We start from the raw sequence: 20,452 nt of genomic DNA, 5'->3' as shown, positions 1-20,452 counted from the left end.
TTGTTTGCCGGCAAAGGATCTTTTATATGCGCATACTACTTTTTAACTTTGTAAGTAGCCATTTGAATTTTTTCTAAATAAACACAGTTTGAATGGTATCACACCATTGGAAGCTTTCTTTCTTTTTATGAGCATTTTCATTCCTAGACGATTGGGATATCCCGCTGTGCGGGGAGACTATAGTGAAGACTCTATCCGCAGTTTCCATCACTTTCAGGGGCTCAGCCCCATTACCCTGCAGAGGTTATTCTGCCTGCTCGTGTGACCATCCCAGCGATGTGGGGTCTCCACCTATCCTGGATTACTGCATGTGGTGTGCCACAGAAGACTCAATATCAATCACTTGGTGGTGGAATACACACTCATCTTTTGTTTGCACTTTGTATATTACTTTTTATGATCTTTTATTGATTTAGTGATTCACTAATTATTGTATTTTTGCACATTGCACTTTATAATGTTATTTATTAGTGTGTCATAGCACTATAAGTACTACATATTGACTAGCGTGATTTTTATTTATTTTCAGTGAGATCAAATGCTTTTGATTTTTAAAAATGGCGCCGTTTACATCCAGATAACTCTGAAGTGATGTGATTTCATAGCTTCTGAGTTACTATATCATAGAGCTCCCAGTGCCGCCGTGGGACCCCAGAAGAGGAGGTTCGGGGCCAATCTGTGCAAAACGAACTGCACAGTGGAGGTAAGTATGACATGTTTGTTATTTAAACAAAAAAAGAGGGTTTACAACCCCTTTAAAGTAGTTGTAACCCTACAAAAAGAAAATAAAATGATGCTGACTTTTTACAGTAGGATACACAGCATAGTGCTTGTGCTGTGTCATTTGTCCCTTTCTATGTTCTAAAAAACCTGGTTGATCCTGCCAGTTCCTGTGTGCCCCTTGGTGTGCTGACCATGGTATTCATGGCTGCTGATCGCTGCTTTAGGTGGCCAGTTTATGTGCCTCTATCATCCCGCCGCTCTCCTCTCTCCCTTTCCCCCTCCCACCCTGCCTGTCAGCTACATGCGTCTGTGTTACCCATCTCCTCCCCGCCCCTCTGGTCACTATAGCTGTTAAAATTACCAGTGACAAATCAAGTAATCCCCTTTCTTACATGAAGATCTGCTGTGCAGCGTGTGTATTTTGTAAAAATGATTCTGTGAAATACCTTAATTACAGTGCTGCAGGGCACTTATGTGACCTCCCGCCGCTCTCCTCCTAGCTGATGTCAGCGGGGAAACACAAAAATCATATATATATATGATATTTGCACTGTTTTGTGCTTAAAACTGCCATTTTATGTACTTTTTGTTGAAGTATCAGTAAAAAATGCGGCTGTCAGTAAATTTCATGATTTTTGTCAGAAAAAAAAAAATGGTGCTGTTTATAAATTTTGGGCATCCTGTCAGTAAATTTCACTTTGGTGGGTTGGCAACACTGATGATCTTTTGGCACTGCGTTACTTTAATTGACAATTGCGCAAGTTTTGTATTTTTTGTGCTATAAACAAAAAAACACCAAAAAAAGATATATTTTATTTTTACTTTCTGCTATAAAGCATGTAAAAAATTTAATTTCTTGATAAATATAGGCCAATATGTATACTGCTACATATTTATTTTGTAAAGAAAATCCCAATAAGCGTATATTGAATGGTTTATGGCGTCTACAAACTATGGGATATATACTGGAATATTTAAAAAAAATGTATACTAGTAATGGCGATTTTTGGAGGATTAAACAGGCACCAAACCGAGGTAAAACGCCCTCTGAAGAGCGATCCACTGATTGTAAACAATCTATAAATATTTTAAAGAATGTAATGGTCTGAAATGAATGATAGACTTCTAAATTCAGGATTTATTCATACGTTTTAACGTTTATGATGGGAATCTCCGTCACATGACACTCCTATTAAATTAATCATTGCAAAATGAGCTAAGCCGCTATCCGGGACCTGTCAGTCACAGGCTGAAAACCACGCCCCTTTATTCTTCAGGAAGGCGGGGACAAGCATCTCCCGGGCACGCGCCTCCCGTACTCTTATCTCTGCGCCGCCTCTCCAGCGCGCTCACATCCCCGGCTTAGCGCGTTCCTGGCGGGCTCGGAGTACGAGGTGTGAAGTCGGGGGCGCGCCGGGGCCGGAGAAGACACAGCTAGATAACCCGGTGGTCGCATTCCAGCCTGTCACACCGGCCCGGGGCTTCTCCACTGCACTTCTGGGGTCTGGCCACTGCTTCCTGCTAAGTGGGCGAAGATGCCTGCCGTGTCTAAAGGAGATGGCATGCGGGGCCTGGCCGTGTTCATCTCGGATATCAGGAATTGTGAGTATGCGGGAGAGGGAGGGAGAGGGCAGATAAGCTGAGGAGACATCACTTGGTAGCGGGGACCGGCGATGATGACCGCCAGGGGGCGTGTGACATGTCAGGGGCCAGGCACTGCTGTCCTCTGCCTGGGGGACTGGATGGGATGGGATGGGGGGGGGGTACTTGGAGGTCAATGGCTGCTGTTCATTGCTGCTGTCAATGGCTGCTGTCCATTCCCTTGGGCACTAGATTAGTGGGGGGGGGGGGGGTAAATTGAGGATGGTGACTGCTGCCATTGCCTGGGGGTACTTGATCAGATGGGGGGTGACTGCTGCCCTCTGCACTGAATCTGTCCGGGGGAGATAATTGATGATCAATGATTGCTGTTTGTTGCCTTGGGTGTTGGATCTGGGGGTCAGTCGCTGCTGCCCTTGGCCTGGGGCACTAGGTTTGGCGGGGGACGAGAAAAGGAAAAAGGAGGGTGGTGACTGCTGCCCATTTCTTGGAGCACTGGATCTGGGGGGGTAATCGGAGGTCAGTGACTGCTGTTCATCCCCTGGGGTGCTGGTTTGGGGGGACGGGGTAATTGATTGTAGGGTGGCAACTGCATTGCCTGGAGCACTAGATTTGGGGAGAACTGGAAAACATAAAAGGAGGGTGGTGACTGCTGGTTTGGGGTGACGGGGTAATTGATTGTAGGGCGGTAACTGTTGTGCTTTACCTGGGCCACTAGATTTGGGGGGAAGGGAAAGGTAAATGAAGGGTGGCGATTGCTTCCTGTTGCTTGGGTCACTGGATATGGGGGGGGGGGGGGGTTAGGGACTGGTCTGTGCAATACCTACATGTACAGGATGGGATGTGTGTGATCTGTTCTAATTCATTGTAAATCTTCCACCCCCGGGTGATTGGAATGCACGGTGTGCAGGTGATGGTTTTGTTTTTCTCCTCCCCACCTGCAGAAAAAAAATGACTGGATAAACATCCAGTATGTAGTCTAGTCTGATCCTCATCAAGGCTTTAGTTGCTCACAAATGAGATTTCGTCTTGTGTTTGTATTTGCAAGTTGCTGTCAGTCATCCCCTGGTGACCCCTAACTACATGGGATTGGTTGTTATGTAAGGGACCAGTGACTAGGATTACAGTCAGGAGCTGGTACTTGTAGTTCCTCTTGTCGGTAAGTTATATATGCAAAATCTCATTTGACTGTGGATCTAGCAGTCAAACTCTGATTCCATGTAAATGTAGAAGAATGGTGGGGGAAATTAAAGTGAAACTAAAGGCAACATTAAAAAAACCAAATGAGGTTATCCTTACCTGGTCTGTGCAATGATCTAGTATAGAAAGTTTTCTTTCCTCCTCTTTTGGCAGTCCCTGCCTGCGCCATCAGCGTCTCCCACCTTCAGGTACCTCCTGTAGAAGGCTGGGTGATGAGGAGGCACCTGACCCTTCATTCATGTTGTCAGAAGGCATTGCAGTGCATTATGCTGCTGTGTGGTGGTGTGTGCCACTCTCCATGTCTACATTTGTCGGCTCACATCACTGCACCTCTGGACTACTATGCAGTATGAACAGGAGATATAGAAAACAATCATTTTCTGTGGGTCCTAGTATCAGTGCAGTAAAACACAGGTCACCACACTGTCTGAACAGGGCATTGGTCTTCAGAACCAATTTACCTACTTGCTGACCGCCTCACTTACAAGTACGGTGGCAAAGTGGCGTCTCTGCGCTGGATCACGTATCTGATACATGATGCGACTCTTCCAGGTAAGGGGCGCGTGCGCCACCCTGGCTGTGCTGCGATTAGTTACATCACAAGCCAAACAGCAGGTCCCAACCAATGGTTAATGGCCGGAACCCACTGATCTGCAAAGTGGTTGACAGGACAGAGCTCTGTGATTGCAAACAACACAGAGCTCTGCCCTGACAGGGGGGATGTGACATATGCCTTAGTAAAATCAGCACACCGTAAACACACCAAGCACTGTTAGGCACACAGTTAACCCTTCGATTGCTCCTAGATGTTAACCCCTTCCCAGCCAGTGTCATTAGCACTGATCAATGTATTTTTGTCACTGGTGATGTCAGTGTCAGATTGCCCGCCATACTATCACAGTCCCATTTTTATAAGTTGCTGATCACTGACATTACTAGTATAAAAAAACTAATTCCGGTGTGTATATATACCATAGTTTGAAGATGCTATAACTTTACCGCTAACCAATTAAAGAGGCGCTCCAGTCTCCCCCCAAAAAATTGAAGCCAGCAGCTATAAATACTTTATAGCTTTTTCTGTTAAAAAAAAATACTTTAGCTGCTGACTTTTGCCTGTCCAAGGATCCAGCGATGTCGGCACCCCAAGCTCATTCTTCAGTTGGCTTTGGGTGCAGGTTAGGTGTCACTTAGGGGACTTTCACACTGGGGCAGGGGGCGTTAGCGGTAAAGCGGCGCTTTTAACCCCCGCTAGTGGCTGAATAAATGGCTAAAAGTGCCTAAGGTGAATATATATTCATCTCTCTCTATCAAAATTGTTCTTGTGTTCTTTGAGATATTGATTAAAATCATACTTTTCAAAATGGGCGTACTCATTTATGCTGAGCAATATATATATTGTATGTGGTGCTTGGCATAAATGAGTATGATTTTAATCAATATCATGAACACAAGAATCATTTTGAAAATTTTGACAAAACTACGTTTTTTTTTAATAGAATATTTGTTTAGCGCCATTACGTGAAAGTAAGGTTACAAAATCTTCAGTTTTACTCAAATAAGTTGTTAAATGTTTGTATCACTTTTGATAGAGTATTCTGACTGGGAAGTAAAGCTTTGCTGATCTGAAATTATTTTCTTTCTCGGGCCTTGTGACATTTCTCTTCAGTGTGGAGCCATTGCTGACAGCAAGAAATGGGAAGGGGTTTTATTTGTTAAAGCGTTAATACATAACTGTGTGTGTCTGTGGGTTTTTGTATTCATTTTTTTTTTTTTTTGGAGACCTGCAAGGTAAAGCTGTGAAACTTGCCTGAAAACAAAGCCATCCAGTGCCGCACTGTCACCGTGTGGTCAGCTTCCATCTTCACCTGGTCTTCCTTCCAGGTTCGCCGACTTTGGCTGTGTGAGCGGCTGGAGCCGTGATGACATCACTCCCGCACCGCTTAGGACACAGGACTCTGAAGGAACGGCCCGGGTGGCCATTCGCTCGGAGCACATTCACCGGTGACGTCACTGGCTGCATGTACAGTAAATATCTAAACCTGCATTTTTTTTTTTCTTTTTTTGCAAGATCAACAGCCATTTTTGTAGTTGCTAAAAATGATTTTATCCTAAATAATAAAAGTGAATGCATCTGCCACATCTATGGACTGGTAAGGTAATTTTTTTTTTTTTTTTGTTCAAAAATAACAACCATGTCGTACTTGCCTGCTCTGTGAAATGGTTTTGCACAGAGCAGCTCAGATCCTCTTCTCGGTCCCCCCCACTGGTGCTCTTGGCCCCTCCCTCCCATTGAGTGCCCCCACAGCAAGCAGCGTGCTATGGGGGCAGCCGATCTGCAGCTCTGTGTCTATTCAGACATCTCCTCGTTGGCTCACTGACTTTGACAGCAGCGGGAGCCAATGATGCTTCGCTTCTGTCTCAGCCAATGAGGAGCTAGAGTCCAGACAGCCGAGTCTCTTGTGCACGATCGCTGGATCAAGATGGGGCTCAGGTAAGTATTAAGGGGTGCTGGGGAGGCTGCTGCACACAAAAGGCCTTTTACCTTAATGCATAGAATGCATTAAGATTAAAAAACCTTCTGCCTTTATAACTACTTTAATGCCTGACTCCAGGAATCAGAAAAAAAATCCACTATTGAAGCAGGACATTCCACACTGCAAAGGGTGAATGCCCTTGATATGAGGGTGGGGGGGTTTAAGTACAAGCTGTAGTACTTGCCTTCCACCCCTGCTTTGCCCATCACCGATGCTCTCCTCGTCTGACCTAAGTTCCGATTTACAGACAGAGCCTCGGCATGATTACATACACTACAGGAACCTCAACCCTGTATAGTTCACTGGGAATGCTCAAGTGCGACCAGAGCCGATTACAGAGCAGGCTACAGGGGACCGGGCACAGCGCTGAGAGGACCCTGCTATAGTGGAGAATAAGTTAAGTATTTACACTTTAATCATGCACCCATAGACTGCAGGAGCATTTAACCTTGTAATGTGTGGAGGTGAAGCCCTGACCTCACTGTAAGGGTGAATTATTATTATTTATTTATTTTTTAACTCCTGGAGTTGGGCTTCAAAGGTGCCGCTACACTTTAAAACTGGTAGTGAAAAGTTTCGGACCACCACATTTAAACAGGAATCCAACAGATGATCAAATGGTTTCTTGAAGCCAAGCCATCTACTACCCATGCCATGAATTGAGTCCCTAAAACTTTTCGATAATTGACAGCTTCAATACAAGTTATTGTATAAGTTGATCAAGACTAGGAAAAAAAAATTTAAAGGCAATTCTTTTTACAGACAATTTTGATCCAATCTGCTTGTGGTCGAGAGAATCCATCAATTTATTTGTCTTTGTGTAATTTGCGGAAAAAAATAAATAAAAATGAATGGAAAGTATGGTTGCTCAAGCAAATTGCCGGCTTAAGACCTGAGCAATGTATATTTTGTTAATAAATGTTCTTTGATCCATTGTTTTGGGCCAGGCTCCTAATCTTAAGACTTCATTTTAAAGGAGATTAATAAATGCCAAACTAAAGATTAACATTGTTGCTGTGTTGGTGGCACCATTGCTTCTTGGCCTTTTTTTTTTTTTTTTTATTCCATCATGTGAGAAACCCTCAGAGGAAGGTGTTAAAGTGTTGCTTTTTCCCCTTCCATGGAGCTGAGCCAGGTTTTTTTTAAACTTGTCCCTGGAGTTATCTCTGAAACGCCATATGTTCAGCAATATTTTTTTTTTTTTTTTTTTTTTTTTAATATATAAAATCGTCTGAATATTTCTTGTAAATGTGATCTTTACCAGAGCTGGCTAAATATTAGGTGCAATTTAGCCAACAAATTATAAAAAATATGTGCCTTTTTTTTTTTTTTTTTTTTTTTTTTTTTTTTACTTTTTTCTCTTGAAAACAATAGTTGCCTGGATAGCCCACTGATCCATTTCCTTTAATTCCTTCTGAAGCACTTACCTGGGACAAGTATGCAGATTGGATGCACTGATTTTTCTGCTTTCTCAGATTTTCATACTTGCTGCAGGCCAGTGGGTCAACATGGTAGCCAGATAACTGGTGTTTGCAGTAGGCCAGCAGGTGTTTACAGGGAAGGCTACTGTCAGAGATTGTAAACCTTCCTGTATTTGTACCTATAGGTAAGCCTATAAATAAGGCTTTACCTGTAGGTGCTGTAAATATCTCCTAAACGTGCGCTGTTTAGGAGATATTTACTATATACTGTGCCGATGATGTAATCTGCGCATGCGCTCTAGAGGAACGGCCACCAGCGCTGACGTCGCGTGGCCCTGGCCAGTCATACAGCTGGAGTCCCCGGCTGAAAGACGGGCGAAGATTGATGGCTGCGGCCTCCAGAGGGCACGACGCGGGCTTTGTTTGCAGGCAGGTATCACATAATGTGCTAGTATGCGATGCATATTAGCACATTATGCCTTTACTTTGCAGGGGGAAATTTTATATATCTAGATCTCAATCTCTGAGTTGACTTCCTCTTTAACCCTACAGGATGTAAAGACAATTGTACCCATCCAAACCTGTGGCAATAGTTAAGGGAAAGCTTTCTGTTCCAGCATGATTGTGCTCCTGTGCATGAAGCCAGGTCCATAATGGCATGAATTGATGACTTTAGTGTGGAGGAACTCTACCTGTACAGAGCCCTGACCTTAATCTTATTAAATATCTCTGGGATAATATTGGCATGCAGATTGGGAGCTTGGTCTTGCCATCCAACATCAATACCTGAAGCCAAAAATGCTCTTTTGGCAGAATGGGTACAAATTCCCAAACACACACCCCAAAACCTTGCGGAATGCTTTCCCAGAGGAGCAAAGGCTTTTTTATCTGCAAGAATGGGGCCAGATAATATTACTGCCTTTTGGTTTTTGAATAAAATGTCTGAGGGGCTCAAATAAGAATGATGGTCAGAAGCCAACAAATGTTTGGCCATATAGTGTTAATGTGGTAAAAGGAGTATAATGGGTGGCAAGAATAGTCCTTGCTTTTTGCTAGCCTGGAAGTGACCTTTGGGCACTAGGCTCCACTTAAGGCATTTCTGGTTAAAGTTGGCTCTGGAGCACTTTCCAGGTCTCGAGCCATTGTCCTTGCTGCTTGCCTTGTCCCTAACTATTTCTGTGAGTAGGCCGATTGGACAGAGCACCGTGAGCTATTTGTCATTTGTGTAACTTGAGTGCCTTTTGAGTTTACTGCTTTCTGTCAGCTTTAGTGCAAAAGGGTTTAAGGCTCCATGCACACTTAGCAGCATCTTTTGAGCACCCCCCCCCCCCCCCCCCGCATTATAGAAGCAAATAGTGTTATCCTATGTGTCCATGCACACTATTTTAGTCTAGAAGCTTTTCTGAAGCTTCAACTTCTAGGACCCTAGGAAAAAAAAAAAAAAGCCGAAAGGTGCTAAAAGCAGTGGTTTTTCTGGCCCTTTTTTTTTTTTTTTTTTTTTTTTTTAGCCTGGTGTCTGAGGGACTAAGCACCGGAGCCATCATTCATTTTTATTTATATATATATATATATATATATATATATATATATATATATATATATATATATATATATATATATATATATATATATATATATATATATATATCTATATCTCTCTCTCATATAATTTGTGATCACATTCTGCATATGAGCTGGGGAAGAGGGGGGCGGGTGTCAGGCCAAGTCTAATAATTTGGAGAAGAACAAGCTAGGAAACTGACCAACTGCCAAGTGTGGTTAGTTTTTTTAATAGGAAAGCAGAGGGACTGGCAGGAACACCAGGGATTTCACACAGGTAGCAATCAATACAAAGAGAACAGGATACTTTTTCATACAAGCACATGGTACAGCAGGCACATATCAGGAATAGAGGTCGATCGGCTGATATTTGGCTTTTTTTACTTAATCGGCATCGGCTGATTGTGCTGATAAAAAAAGCCGATTATAACTTCAGCGGGACTTGCAAATGACTTCTGTAATAGAAGTCAATGCAAGTTGCCTGAAAGTTATCTGTGGAGAGGATTCTCTCCTCCCTGGGCAGCCTGCCAAGTCTGATAAGAAGATACATTGTATCTTTTCATGTTCTTTTATCAATGAGCTGAACTCTGTGTGTAGAAGCTCTCAGTTTAACCATTTAAAGACTAAATCTTTTCTGACACTTGTTGCTTACAAGTAAAAATCCTGTATTTTCTGCTAGAAAATCACTTAGAACTCCCAAACATTATATATATATATATATATATATATATATATATATATATATATATATATTATTTATATATATATATATATATATATATAAATATATTATTTATATTTTTAGCAGAGACCCTAGGGAATAAAATAGCGGTTGCAATATTTTATGTCACATAGTATTTGCGCAGCGGTCTTTCAAACGCAATTTTTTAAAAAAAAATACACTAATGAAATAAAAAATATGCAGTAAAGTTAGCCCATTTTTTTTTCATCCAAAAGTTTTGATTACCTGTTTTTTGTGTATTTAATATTTAAGATTTCGTTTTTTTTTTTTTTTTTTTTTTTAATCTAAATTATACATACAAGTGAACTGATTGGAGGTTTGTTTTGTTTATAAAAGTTTAAATGTAAAACATTTTTTACATTACTTAAGGCTTCTTTCACACTGGAGTGGGCATGCGTTGACGGTAAAACGCTGTTAGTTTTAGCGGCGCTTTACCGTCATTTTAGCGGCGCTATTCGGTTGCTAGCGGGGCACTTATAACCCAGCTAGCGGCTGAGGAAGGAGTTAATTGCGACCCTGAAGCGCTGCTGCCGAAACACTTTGCAGGCGCTTCGGCAGCAGTGTGCATTCATTTCAATGGGCAGGAGTGGTGGAGGAGCGGTATACACCGCTCCAAAGATGCCGCTTGCAGGACTTTTTATAAACATCCTGCCAGCGCATCGCCTCAGTGTGAAAGCACTCGGGATATCACACTGAGACTGCAGGGGAGCCGTTTTACAGGTGCTATTTTTAGCCCAAAAGCGCCTGAAAAACGCCCCAGTGTGAAAGGGGTCTAACTGTTTAGATTTTATGAGATGAAGGGGAAAAAAGAAAAAAAAAATCGGCCTAATATATCGGCCCAAAAAAATCGGCATCTTATATCGGCCATCGGCCACCTACTGCATCAGGGAAGAGAAATAGTATGTATGGGAGCTTGAATCAGAGAAAGAGAGCTCACTGTTGTGATAGTGGAGGTGAGCAGTGACAACTAGGCCTCATTTAGCAATGTCCTGGGAGTACTTAGCAACGTCTTTGCAGTAAATGGCCTACACCTATAGCAAAGGGTATTATTCTTCTTTAGTCAGAGCTGCACAGTTTGTTTTAATCTACAAACGCCCCTTACCTGCATAGGCAGATTTTTTGGTGAAAGTGAACTATCCTTTTAAGCATGCTCCTGTGTCTTCTTCACCTTCAGTGTCTGTTTCTAACTTTCCTACAGGAGATTGGGTGTGGCTGGGTCTTAGAGTCAGTTATGTTCACTTTGACTGATTTCTGGGTCCCGTCAGTCACTCCATGATGAGATGTTTGCAGTCTTTTACCGTCTCCTCAGATTTACAAGAGACAATTTTCAACTCTTATTGATACAGTACATACTACTCTACTTCTGGACAACGAGCCTGTTTCCAGTCTTGGATCTTTTAGTGTTGCCAAGACTTTTTCTGTACATCCACTCCTTGAGGTATTTCTCTATGGAGGATGAAGCATAGTGAGGTGGCTTGGATCCACCCTGAGTATTGGTAAATCTGTTCCCATTTTGAAAGAGAATAAGGGGGGGGAAGAGAGATAGATATCTATCTATCTCAAAATTATAAACACAACACTTGTTTTTGCCCCTTTTTGTCATGAGCTAAACACAAAGATCTACAACTTTTTCTATGTACACAAAAGGCCTATTTCTCTTAAATATTGTTCATAAATCTGTCTGAGACCAGCCACCCGGACAGCTGCTGCAACAATCGGTTTGCATAACCAAAAGATTTCTGCACAAACTCTCAAACTGTCTCAGAAAAGCTCATCTGCATGTTCGTTGTCCACATCGGGGTCTCAACCTGACTGCAGTTCGTCGTTGTAACCGATTTGAGTGGGCAAATGCTCACATTTGATGGTGTCTGGCACTTTGGAGAGCTGTTCTCTTCACGGATGAATCCCGGTTTTCACTGTACAGGACAGATGGCAGACGGCGTGTATGGCATCCTGTGAGTGAGCGGTTTACTGATGTCAACGTTGTGATCGAGTGGCCCATGGTGGCGGTGGGGTTATGGTGTGGGCAGGTGTATCCTATGGACAACGAACACAGGGGCATTTTATTTGATGGCATTTTGAAAAATGCACAGAGATACTGTGACGAGATCCTGAGGCTCATTGTGCCATTCATCCACGACCATCGCCTCGTGTTGCAGCATGATAATGCACGGCCCCGTGTTACAAGAATCTGTACACAATTCCTGGAAGCTGAAAACATCCCAGTTCTTGCATGGCCAGAATACTCACCGGACATGTCACCCATTGAGCATGTTTGGGATGCTCTGGATCGGCGTATACGACAGCGTGTTCCAGTTCCTGCCAATATCCAGCAACTTCGCACAGCCATTGAAGAGGAATGGACCAACATTCCACAGGCCACAATCAACAACCTGATCAACTCTGTGCAAAGGAGATGTGCTGCACTGTGTGAGGCAAATGGCACCAGATACTGACTGGTTTTCGGGGACCCCCCCCCGTACAGTAAAACTGCACATTTTAGAGTGGCCTTTTATTGTGGCCAGCCTAAGGCACACCTGTACAGTAATCATGCTGTCTAATCAGCATCTTGATATGCTACATCTGTGAGCTGGATAGATTATCTCAGCAAAGGAGAAGTGCTCACTAAGGCCCCTTTCACACGGGACGGATCCGTGTTGATCCGCCCCGTGTTTATCCGCTGCTCAGCGGGGATCGCTCCGTTTTCCCCAGCTGAGCAGGCAGATGACAGGGCGGGACCCGCACACTGTGCAGGGACCGCCCTGTCAGATCTCCGCTCTCCCCTATGGGGGATCGGAGGAACACGGACCGTCTGTCCGTGTTCATCCAATCCGCTCTGCAGACGGATAGAAAAATAGGATTTTCTTCCGTCCGCAGAATCGGATGAGAGCGGAGCCGGACAACATCGGGTGTTAGCGGATGTACATCCGCTGACACCCGCTATCCCATAGGGATGCATGTATGTCCGTATTTCATCCGAAAACGGATGGATGAAATACGGACATACTGTCCGCATGTGTGAAAGGGGCCTTACACAGATTTAGACAGATTTGTGAACAATATTTGAGAGAAATGGGCCTTTTGTGTACATAGAAAAAGTCATAGATCTTTGCATTCAGATCGTGATAAATGGGGGCAAACACAAAAGCCTTGTGTTTTAGACAGATAGATAAATAGATATCTCTCTATCATCCATCTTTTTTTTTTTTTTTTGCCAATAAACCATTTTAACAGGTAAGCCCCTAGACCTGTAGAGGGTGTCCTTAGATTCTAGTTGTTGGTAAGCAGACCCCTTGAATGTATCTCAAAAACAATTTTCGATGGTGGGCTCTGACCTTTACTCTAATTTGTCAAACTGTGACAAAAGGGTTTAAAGCTGAACTCCGGGCAGAAAACTTTTTGCAATGTTCAAATTGGAAAAATTCTGTGAGCACCGATCTTATGCCTTGCTTGTGCTACCTCCAGCTGCATGCGCTAATCACGCTTCATATAACGTGCGTAGGATAAATTTACAAGTTATGCGCTGCGCTTGGGTGACCCCAAAAACAAAATTAAGAATAACCAACTCTGTGCTTACTAGTGCGATTAATATTAAATACAAATAATATGAATGTTGAATAAATAAACAAGGTGTGAAAAAACAAGTGCTTGTTACACCATACATAGTGTCTTAATCAACATAAAAAGTGCTTAGTGCTCAATATACAGTATCCTGCTTTTTTAAATGAAAAAATTAATAAATAATAAATAATGAAAAAAGTTCTCTTTGGCACTCTAAATAGTGCGTGCAAATAATGTCCAGCAGTGATAATAAAACAATGCGTGCAGGTGGTGTTCAGCTGTGATAACAATCCAACATCATGCCGAAGATATCCTGAGTGCTGCAAAACATGATCCGGTGCTCCTTCGTGACCCCCTTAAGCTAATGTGCTCCCCTCAGAGCGTGTGACTCAGCTTCTACCCTGAGTCCAAATATGCTTTGGAGCCACCCCTGGGCTCAGTCTCAGTGTCTGCTGCACTCCTCCAGCTGGAAACAATGTGGCTCCATACATAGAATGAAAAGGAAACTATATAGTGTAATATAGTCAAAATACTTTTATTAAAAGAAAACGCTCCCCACACCGGGGTACTCACATGGCACTGGTGCGTCAGTGCACCATACTATAACGGCTTTCTATGCAAAATCACTGGATGTTTGGTGCGGTATGCTGTGCTGAGACAGCACTGGTGTAAAGTCTGTGTCAGTCTCTCCGTCCTGGCCCCTCCCCTTACGCGTCTTCGACACAGGGATCACGTGTCATCATCGGGGGGATATGAATAGACGGATGCTCTACAGGATTATATAAGGCAATCGCGACCATTTTGCCATAGATCGCAGACACTCTAATGCTAGGCTACAACTTCTGTTACGACTAATGAGCCTATCCCATCACATTAACCCTAACTGCTGCTGAAATTAGTAAGTGGGGGAAAATTTGCCTAGTGTTATTTTACGACCTGTCAATAACAGCCGAATGAGACTCCTTTTGTAAGTGTAATTCCAGGACAGAGCTCCGATACCCCGCACAGCGCATACCACAGCATACCTCCAAAATTACAGATAAATGCATATCTACATATAAATTATAATAACAGTTATCTAGGATTAAAACTAAAATTATTGTACCGCGAATTCCCTGTCCATGCGATTTTTAAAATGCATCTCATCAGAGTGATCTGAATATATGTGTGGGGTAAACAGATATCCCCATTATGAATCAATATTTTTATACATTAAAATTATTATACCACGAATCCCCCGTCCATGCGATTTTAAAATGCAATGGGGGGGGGGGTTGAATAAAGAATTTGACCTTAGGTGCTTCCTTAGCAATTTTTAACCCTATTTTTGATTGAGCATTCCTGGTGGTTTTTCAGGCCTATTCATTTCCCAGCTTGAATGTTTGATGCGTATCAATCACGTATCTCTAATGTAAGGATTATATTAATATATAGGATTTGAGCAATGGTTGGTACGTACATGAGGATTGAGCGATAGCCTTTTAATGGTCTTCTATGGTTATCTTTTTATTTCCTAATTTTATCTATTTTATATATTTTTATTTAATATTTTCATATTTTATTCATTGTGCATCATACTGTATTAAAATATTGCTATCTATTTACCCCACACGTTTATTCAGATCACTCTGATGAGATGCATTTTAAAACCGCATGGACAGGGAATTCGCGGTACAATCATTTTTTAGTTTTGATTTTAATCCTAGATTACTGTTATTTATTATAATTTATTATTTATTATGCATTTATCTGTAATTTTGGAGGTATGCTGTGGTATGCGCTGTGCGGGGTATCGGAGCTCTGTCCTGGAATTACACTTACAAATGAGTCTCATTCGGCTGTTATTGACAGGTCGTAAGATAACACTAGGCAAATTTTCCCCGTTTACTATTTTCAGCAGCAGTTAGGGTTAATGTGATGGGATAGGCTCATTAGTCGTAACAGAAGTTGTAGCCTAGCATTAGAATGTCTGCGATCTATGGCAAAATGGCCGCGATTGCCTTATACAATCCTGTAGAGCATCCGTCTATTCATATCCCCCTGATGATGACACGTGATCCCTGTGTCGAAGACGCGTAGGGGAGGGGCCAGGATGGAGAGACTGACACGGACTTTACACCAGTGCTGTCTCAGCACAGCATACCGCACCAAACATCCAGTGATTTTGCATAGAAAGCCGCTATAGTATGGTGCACTGATGCACCAGTGCTATGTGAGTACCCCGGTGTGGGGAGCGTTTTCTTTTAATAAAAGTATTTTGACTATATTACACTATATAGTTTCCTTTTCATTCTATGTATGGAGCCACATTGTTTCCAGCTGGAGGAGTGCAGCAGACACTGAGACTGAGCCCAGGGGTGGCTCCAAAGCGTATTTGGACTCAGGGTAGAAGCTGAGTCACACGCTCTGAGGGGAGCACATTAGCTTAAGGGGGTCACGAAGGAGCATGTTTTGCAGCACTCAGGATATCTTCGGCATGAGGTTGGATTGTTGTCACAGCTGAACACCACCTGCACGCATTGTTTTATTATCACTGCTGGACATTATTTGCACGCACTATTTAGAGTGCCAAAGAGAACTTTTTTTTTATTATTTATTAATTTTTTTCATTTAAAAAAGCAGGATACTGTATATTGAGCACTAAGCACTTTTTATGTTGATTAAGACACTGGTGTAACAAGCACTATTAAGCACTAATTGATGGTGTAACAAGCACTTGTTTTTTCACACCTTGTTTATTCAACATTCATATTATTTGTATTTAATATCGCACTAGTAAGCACAAAGTTGGTTATTATTAATTATGTTTTTGGGGTCACCCAAGCGCAGCGCATAACTTGTAAACTTTTTGCAATGTTGCTGGTGTTTTCCTACCTTGAGCAGTTATGTACTCAATTTGTTTCCCTAGGTTGTAGTTTAAGAGAAAATGAATGTGCATTATTTAAACCGCAGGCTTCATTCCCTGTGAGTTCGGTTCTTTAAGACTGGTGGTTGCTCTTCTCCCCAGCCCCAAAGCTACCGGCCTTGTAACTTCCCCATTGATGTTCTGTGGGAGTGTAATGGGCGGGTCTTGGGAGTCTTGGACTCCTGGTCTGTACCTCCCACTCATAAGCATCACAACACAGCTCTGCCCTTAGCTCAAACCCAGCCCTGCTCTTCTCTCATCCCCACCTCCACTTATAGCTCATAACTCATCTCCACCGTCAGCACAGCCCCAGCTTTACCTGCACACTCTATCGTGGCTTCCTGCTTCTTCAATTGCACAATGGACAATGTAGTTCTTTTATACCTGCATGGATGTGATGTGTGGCAATGCCGAACTTCCTCCCCTCAGAGAGTGGAAGCAGGGATTTTTTTTTTTCTCTAGCATACTTACGTCGCAGGGTCCTGATAAACTTGTAGAATTCTGGAGTTCAGCTTTAAATTCCTGGAAATCTTATTTACAAAATTTTGTAACTGAATCTAAGATGATGATTTTTTTTTTTTGGCCTGTTTTAGTTTGCTTAGCAAAAAATTAAAAACCTAGTGGTGATTATCACCAAAAAGCCCTACCTGTCTCAAAAATGATAAACATTTTGTTTGTGTACAGCATTGCATAACTGCACAATTGTCATTCAAAGTACGACAGTACTGAAAGCAGAAAATTGGCCTCGGCAGGCAGCCGGTAAAAGTGTCCTGTATTGAAGTGGTTAACAGGGTAACATTGTGGAATCAGGTGAGTTGAGGATTACTGTCTTTGTTCAGGGAGGCTCTGGTCCTCCCTTGGGCTAGGTTCAGTGTGGGTGATTAGCACTGTGGAAACATACCTGTTCCCGCTACCACCCACACAAAAAAAATGCAGGGGCGGTGTGTGGGTGCCACTAATAACTAATAGCACCCCGCACGCACTGGGAATCGCTCCTACACTGGAAACCACACTGCACTTGTGGTTCCCATGCAAGCTTCGATTTCTGCAATGCTGCAGATGCCCTTTTTTTTTTTTTTTTTTTCCCCCCATTTAGACCAGGTGGATCGGTTTCTATGTATGTCTGCTTTGCTTCTCCTTCCCATGTTCGTCCTCTAGTGTCAGGCTTAGTTTGCATGCTAATTTACCACCTGGTTTTGAGCCAGCTTCAGTTGTTTGGCCTTTCTGTTGACTCTTGAACTGCAGGCAGTCTCCAGTTTTCATATACTGTTGGGTTATACTGCCATCTACTGGAGGATTGGACATGGGCAAGCAAAAATGTATTTGATAGCCTAGGCCAGGGGTTGGCAACCTGGGGGCCGCTAAATGTCCGGCCTGTCAGTGCATGTGATGAATTTACATCAACCCTTCTTCTGCAGCTCGCCCGGGCTCTCCTGTCCCAACGGGAGGCCCAAGAGACCAGCCAGCATGTCCGCCAGCTTGCCAGAGACCGGCTTCGATCCGGTCTTGGATCTAGTAACCCGGAAGCGATGTCATGGCATTTCCGGTTTACAGAAGACTTAAAGGTGCCACATTTAAAAAAATTACAGCATTCAAAATGGCCAAACTTGACATTTTGAATGTTTTTTAAGTGCTAATGAGGGATTTGGGGTCTTTTTATTATACATTTTTTTTTTTTTTTTTTTTTTAAAGCGTCCCATCCCTTTGTGCTCGCGTGCAGAAGCAAACGCATATGTAAGTCGCTACCACAAATGTAAACATTGTTTAGACCACACATGAGGTATTGCCGTGATCGTTAGAGAAGGTCTTGTGCTAGAATTGTTGCTCTAACTCTAAACTGGTAACCTCTACAAAATTTTAAAGCGTCACCTATGGAGATTTTGAGTACTGTAGTTTGTCGCTATTCCACGAGTGTGCGCAATTTTAAAGCATAACCTGGGGGGGGCTGTGTAATATGCAGGGGGGAGGGGCTATGTAATTGGGTCCAGAGGTGCGGGCTGTGAAGATTATGTTAATTTATTAGCAGGTGAATGCACCCCTACATGCATTCACATGCATTGAATTCGGCCCTTAAGTGGAAAAAGGTTGCTGACCCCTGGCCTAGGATATCCCCTATTAGGGCCCTTTCACACTGGGGCGGTTTGCAGGTGCTATTGCGCTAATAATAGCGCCTGCAAACCGACCCGAAACACCCGCTGCTGTCTCTCCAGTGTGAAAGCCCCGAGGGCTTTCACACTGGAGCGGCGCGCTGGCAGGACGGGAAAAAAAAGTCCTGCTAGCAGCATCTTCGGAGCGGTGTGTATACCGCTCCTTCACCCCTCCTGCCCATTAAAATCAATGGGACAGCGCAGCTTTACCGCCGGTAAAGCGCCTCTTCAGAGGCGCCTTGCGGTGGTTTTGAACCCTTTCTCGGCCGCTAGCAGGGGGGTAAAACCCCCCTGCTAGCGGCCGAATACCGACGGTAAAGCGCCGCTTACAATAGCGGCGTTTTACCGCAGACGCCGCCCCCGCCCCAGTGTGAACGGGCCCTTAGAACCGGCATGCCTGGGTTTGTACCAAGAGCATGATCAAAAACCTAAAGAGGTGGAACCTGGCTCCCTCAATGGACCAAAGAAATCAAATGGGGCGAGTACAAAAATAGTTTTTTTACTGTACACTCAGAAAATGGACCATTTTCTGGAAAATGGACAAAAAAAAAAATACAGGCACTACATCTTAAGATTTCTAAGCTGCAATGTATTACATTTTTGTTCTTGAGATATGTATGCAAAACACTATGTAATTTGTAATTTTAAAAGGTATAGTAGATAGCGCTGTGTAAATAAACGAACAATAAAACGTATAAATTCTAAAGTTCAGATATGGTTGCATCAGCTAAAATATTTTCCAGTATGAATATAAGTGACATTATCCACGTCCACTAATCCTATGTGGCAATTCACAGTTTGGTTCCACCCATGATTGGTAAGCAACTCCTCATGCTGTTTTGACTTCAAGGCAAATGGTAAGTTAATAGGCGCAAGATGCACTTAAAGTGATACTAAACACACACTGTTTAATTTACATTGACCCTTCTATTTCTGTATGCGGATGATGGCACTGTAATTTTAATAAAGAAAAATCTTTAGATTCTTTTTCCTAATTGATATTCAGCTGTTACAGTACATGACACAGCTGATTCCCAAGCCTGTCTGCAGGGAAACAACATAAGTAAAGGAGCTTCTAGTCCTCTGCTGTTGGTCATTGGTTTGTAGATTTCTGCCAGTCACAGGCTGTCATGCCCCCCCCCCCCCCCCCCAAGGCTGTTAGAATAAGAGGGAGGTGAAGCCTTCATTAATCTACATGTAATATCCCTCCCCTATTGTGTTTAGCTGCTAGTGGGCATGGAGAATGAGGGGGGGAGTGGGCTGTCATTTACCACTGTGTATAAGCCCAAATGTGACTCTCTAGTCACATGGGCTGCTCAGATTTATAAGAAGAAAATGCTCAGCATAGAATCTCACTGATGTGGTTTTAGTGACACTTTAACTGCTGGTCGATGATATCCAAAAATCAATCCAAACTCGTAGTCCAAAGTGATCCCTCTATGAACAGGACATCAGTCAGCAGGAAATCAACAAGGTGCACAAAATGTCAACTAACATGACAGTCACATGGTAAATTGTCATCTTTACATTGTCTTTGTTCATTTCTGTTCGTCCATGTGTTTAAAATTAACTGTGAACCCAGGCTTGCAGTACTTAGGAATTTGCTGCGTCAGCACCATCATTGTCAAGTAATGAACTATTGTTAGTCTTTTTTCCTTTTTATTTTAAAATGTTCAGTGTGTGTGTGTGTTTGTTTTTTGTTTTTAGTTCACTTTTGCCTTAAGGAGAAGAGAGGAAATGTCCTGCAGTCAGGAAGAATCCTATCAGCAGGAATTTTTTGCCTCCTCCCTCCTTACCAGTTCGTAGATGTGGTGGCTGTATTAGTTCTCTTGCAGTTAGCACTTCTAAGAACAGTACTCAATGGCCACTTCCATGTTTCTATCATGACAGATGTTCCTTTGAAAATGGAAGATGTCAGATCATCTATTTTTAAAAATCCAGGGTGTTTTATTTACATACCCTAAAATTTAATCTACACTTGCTGCTTTTCAGAAAGCTGAAGGTATTAAAACTGTACTTTGTCCTAAATATTTGAGTTGTGACAGTTTTTAATAAAACAT

General features: G+C 42.7%; 1 protein-coding gene across 4 annotated transcripts in view; it reads left to right on the top strand.

The window, feature by feature from the left end:
* The first annotated feature begins 2,030 nt into the window (after positions 1–2,030).
* LOC141112215 (AP-2 complex subunit alpha-2) overlaps positions 2,031–20,452 on the top strand; it is a 199,269-nt gene continuing 180,847 nt past the window's right edge. For 2 of the 4 annotated variants that reach the window (XM_073604817.1, XM_073604816.1), the window contains exon 1: positions 2,031–2,325. In XM_073604817.1, the coding sequence (XP_073460918.1) occupies positions 2,259–2,325 (67 nt within the window). In that variant the 5' untranslated portion in view covers positions 2,031–2,258. The remainder of the gene's footprint in view (positions 2,326–20,452) is intronic. The other 2 variants (XM_073604818.1, XM_073604819.1) reach the window with 2 other exon arrangements.

Source organism: Aquarana catesbeiana, linkage group LG11, assembly GCF_042186555.1.
Source record: "Aquarana catesbeiana isolate 2022-GZ linkage group LG11, ASM4218655v1, whole genome shotgun sequence".
NCBI classification, from domain to species: domain Eukaryota; kingdom Metazoa; phylum Chordata; class Amphibia; order Anura; family Ranidae; genus Aquarana; species Aquarana catesbeiana.
Note: the sequence above shows the minus strand (reverse complement) of the source record. Positions and strands in the feature narration are given on the sequence as shown.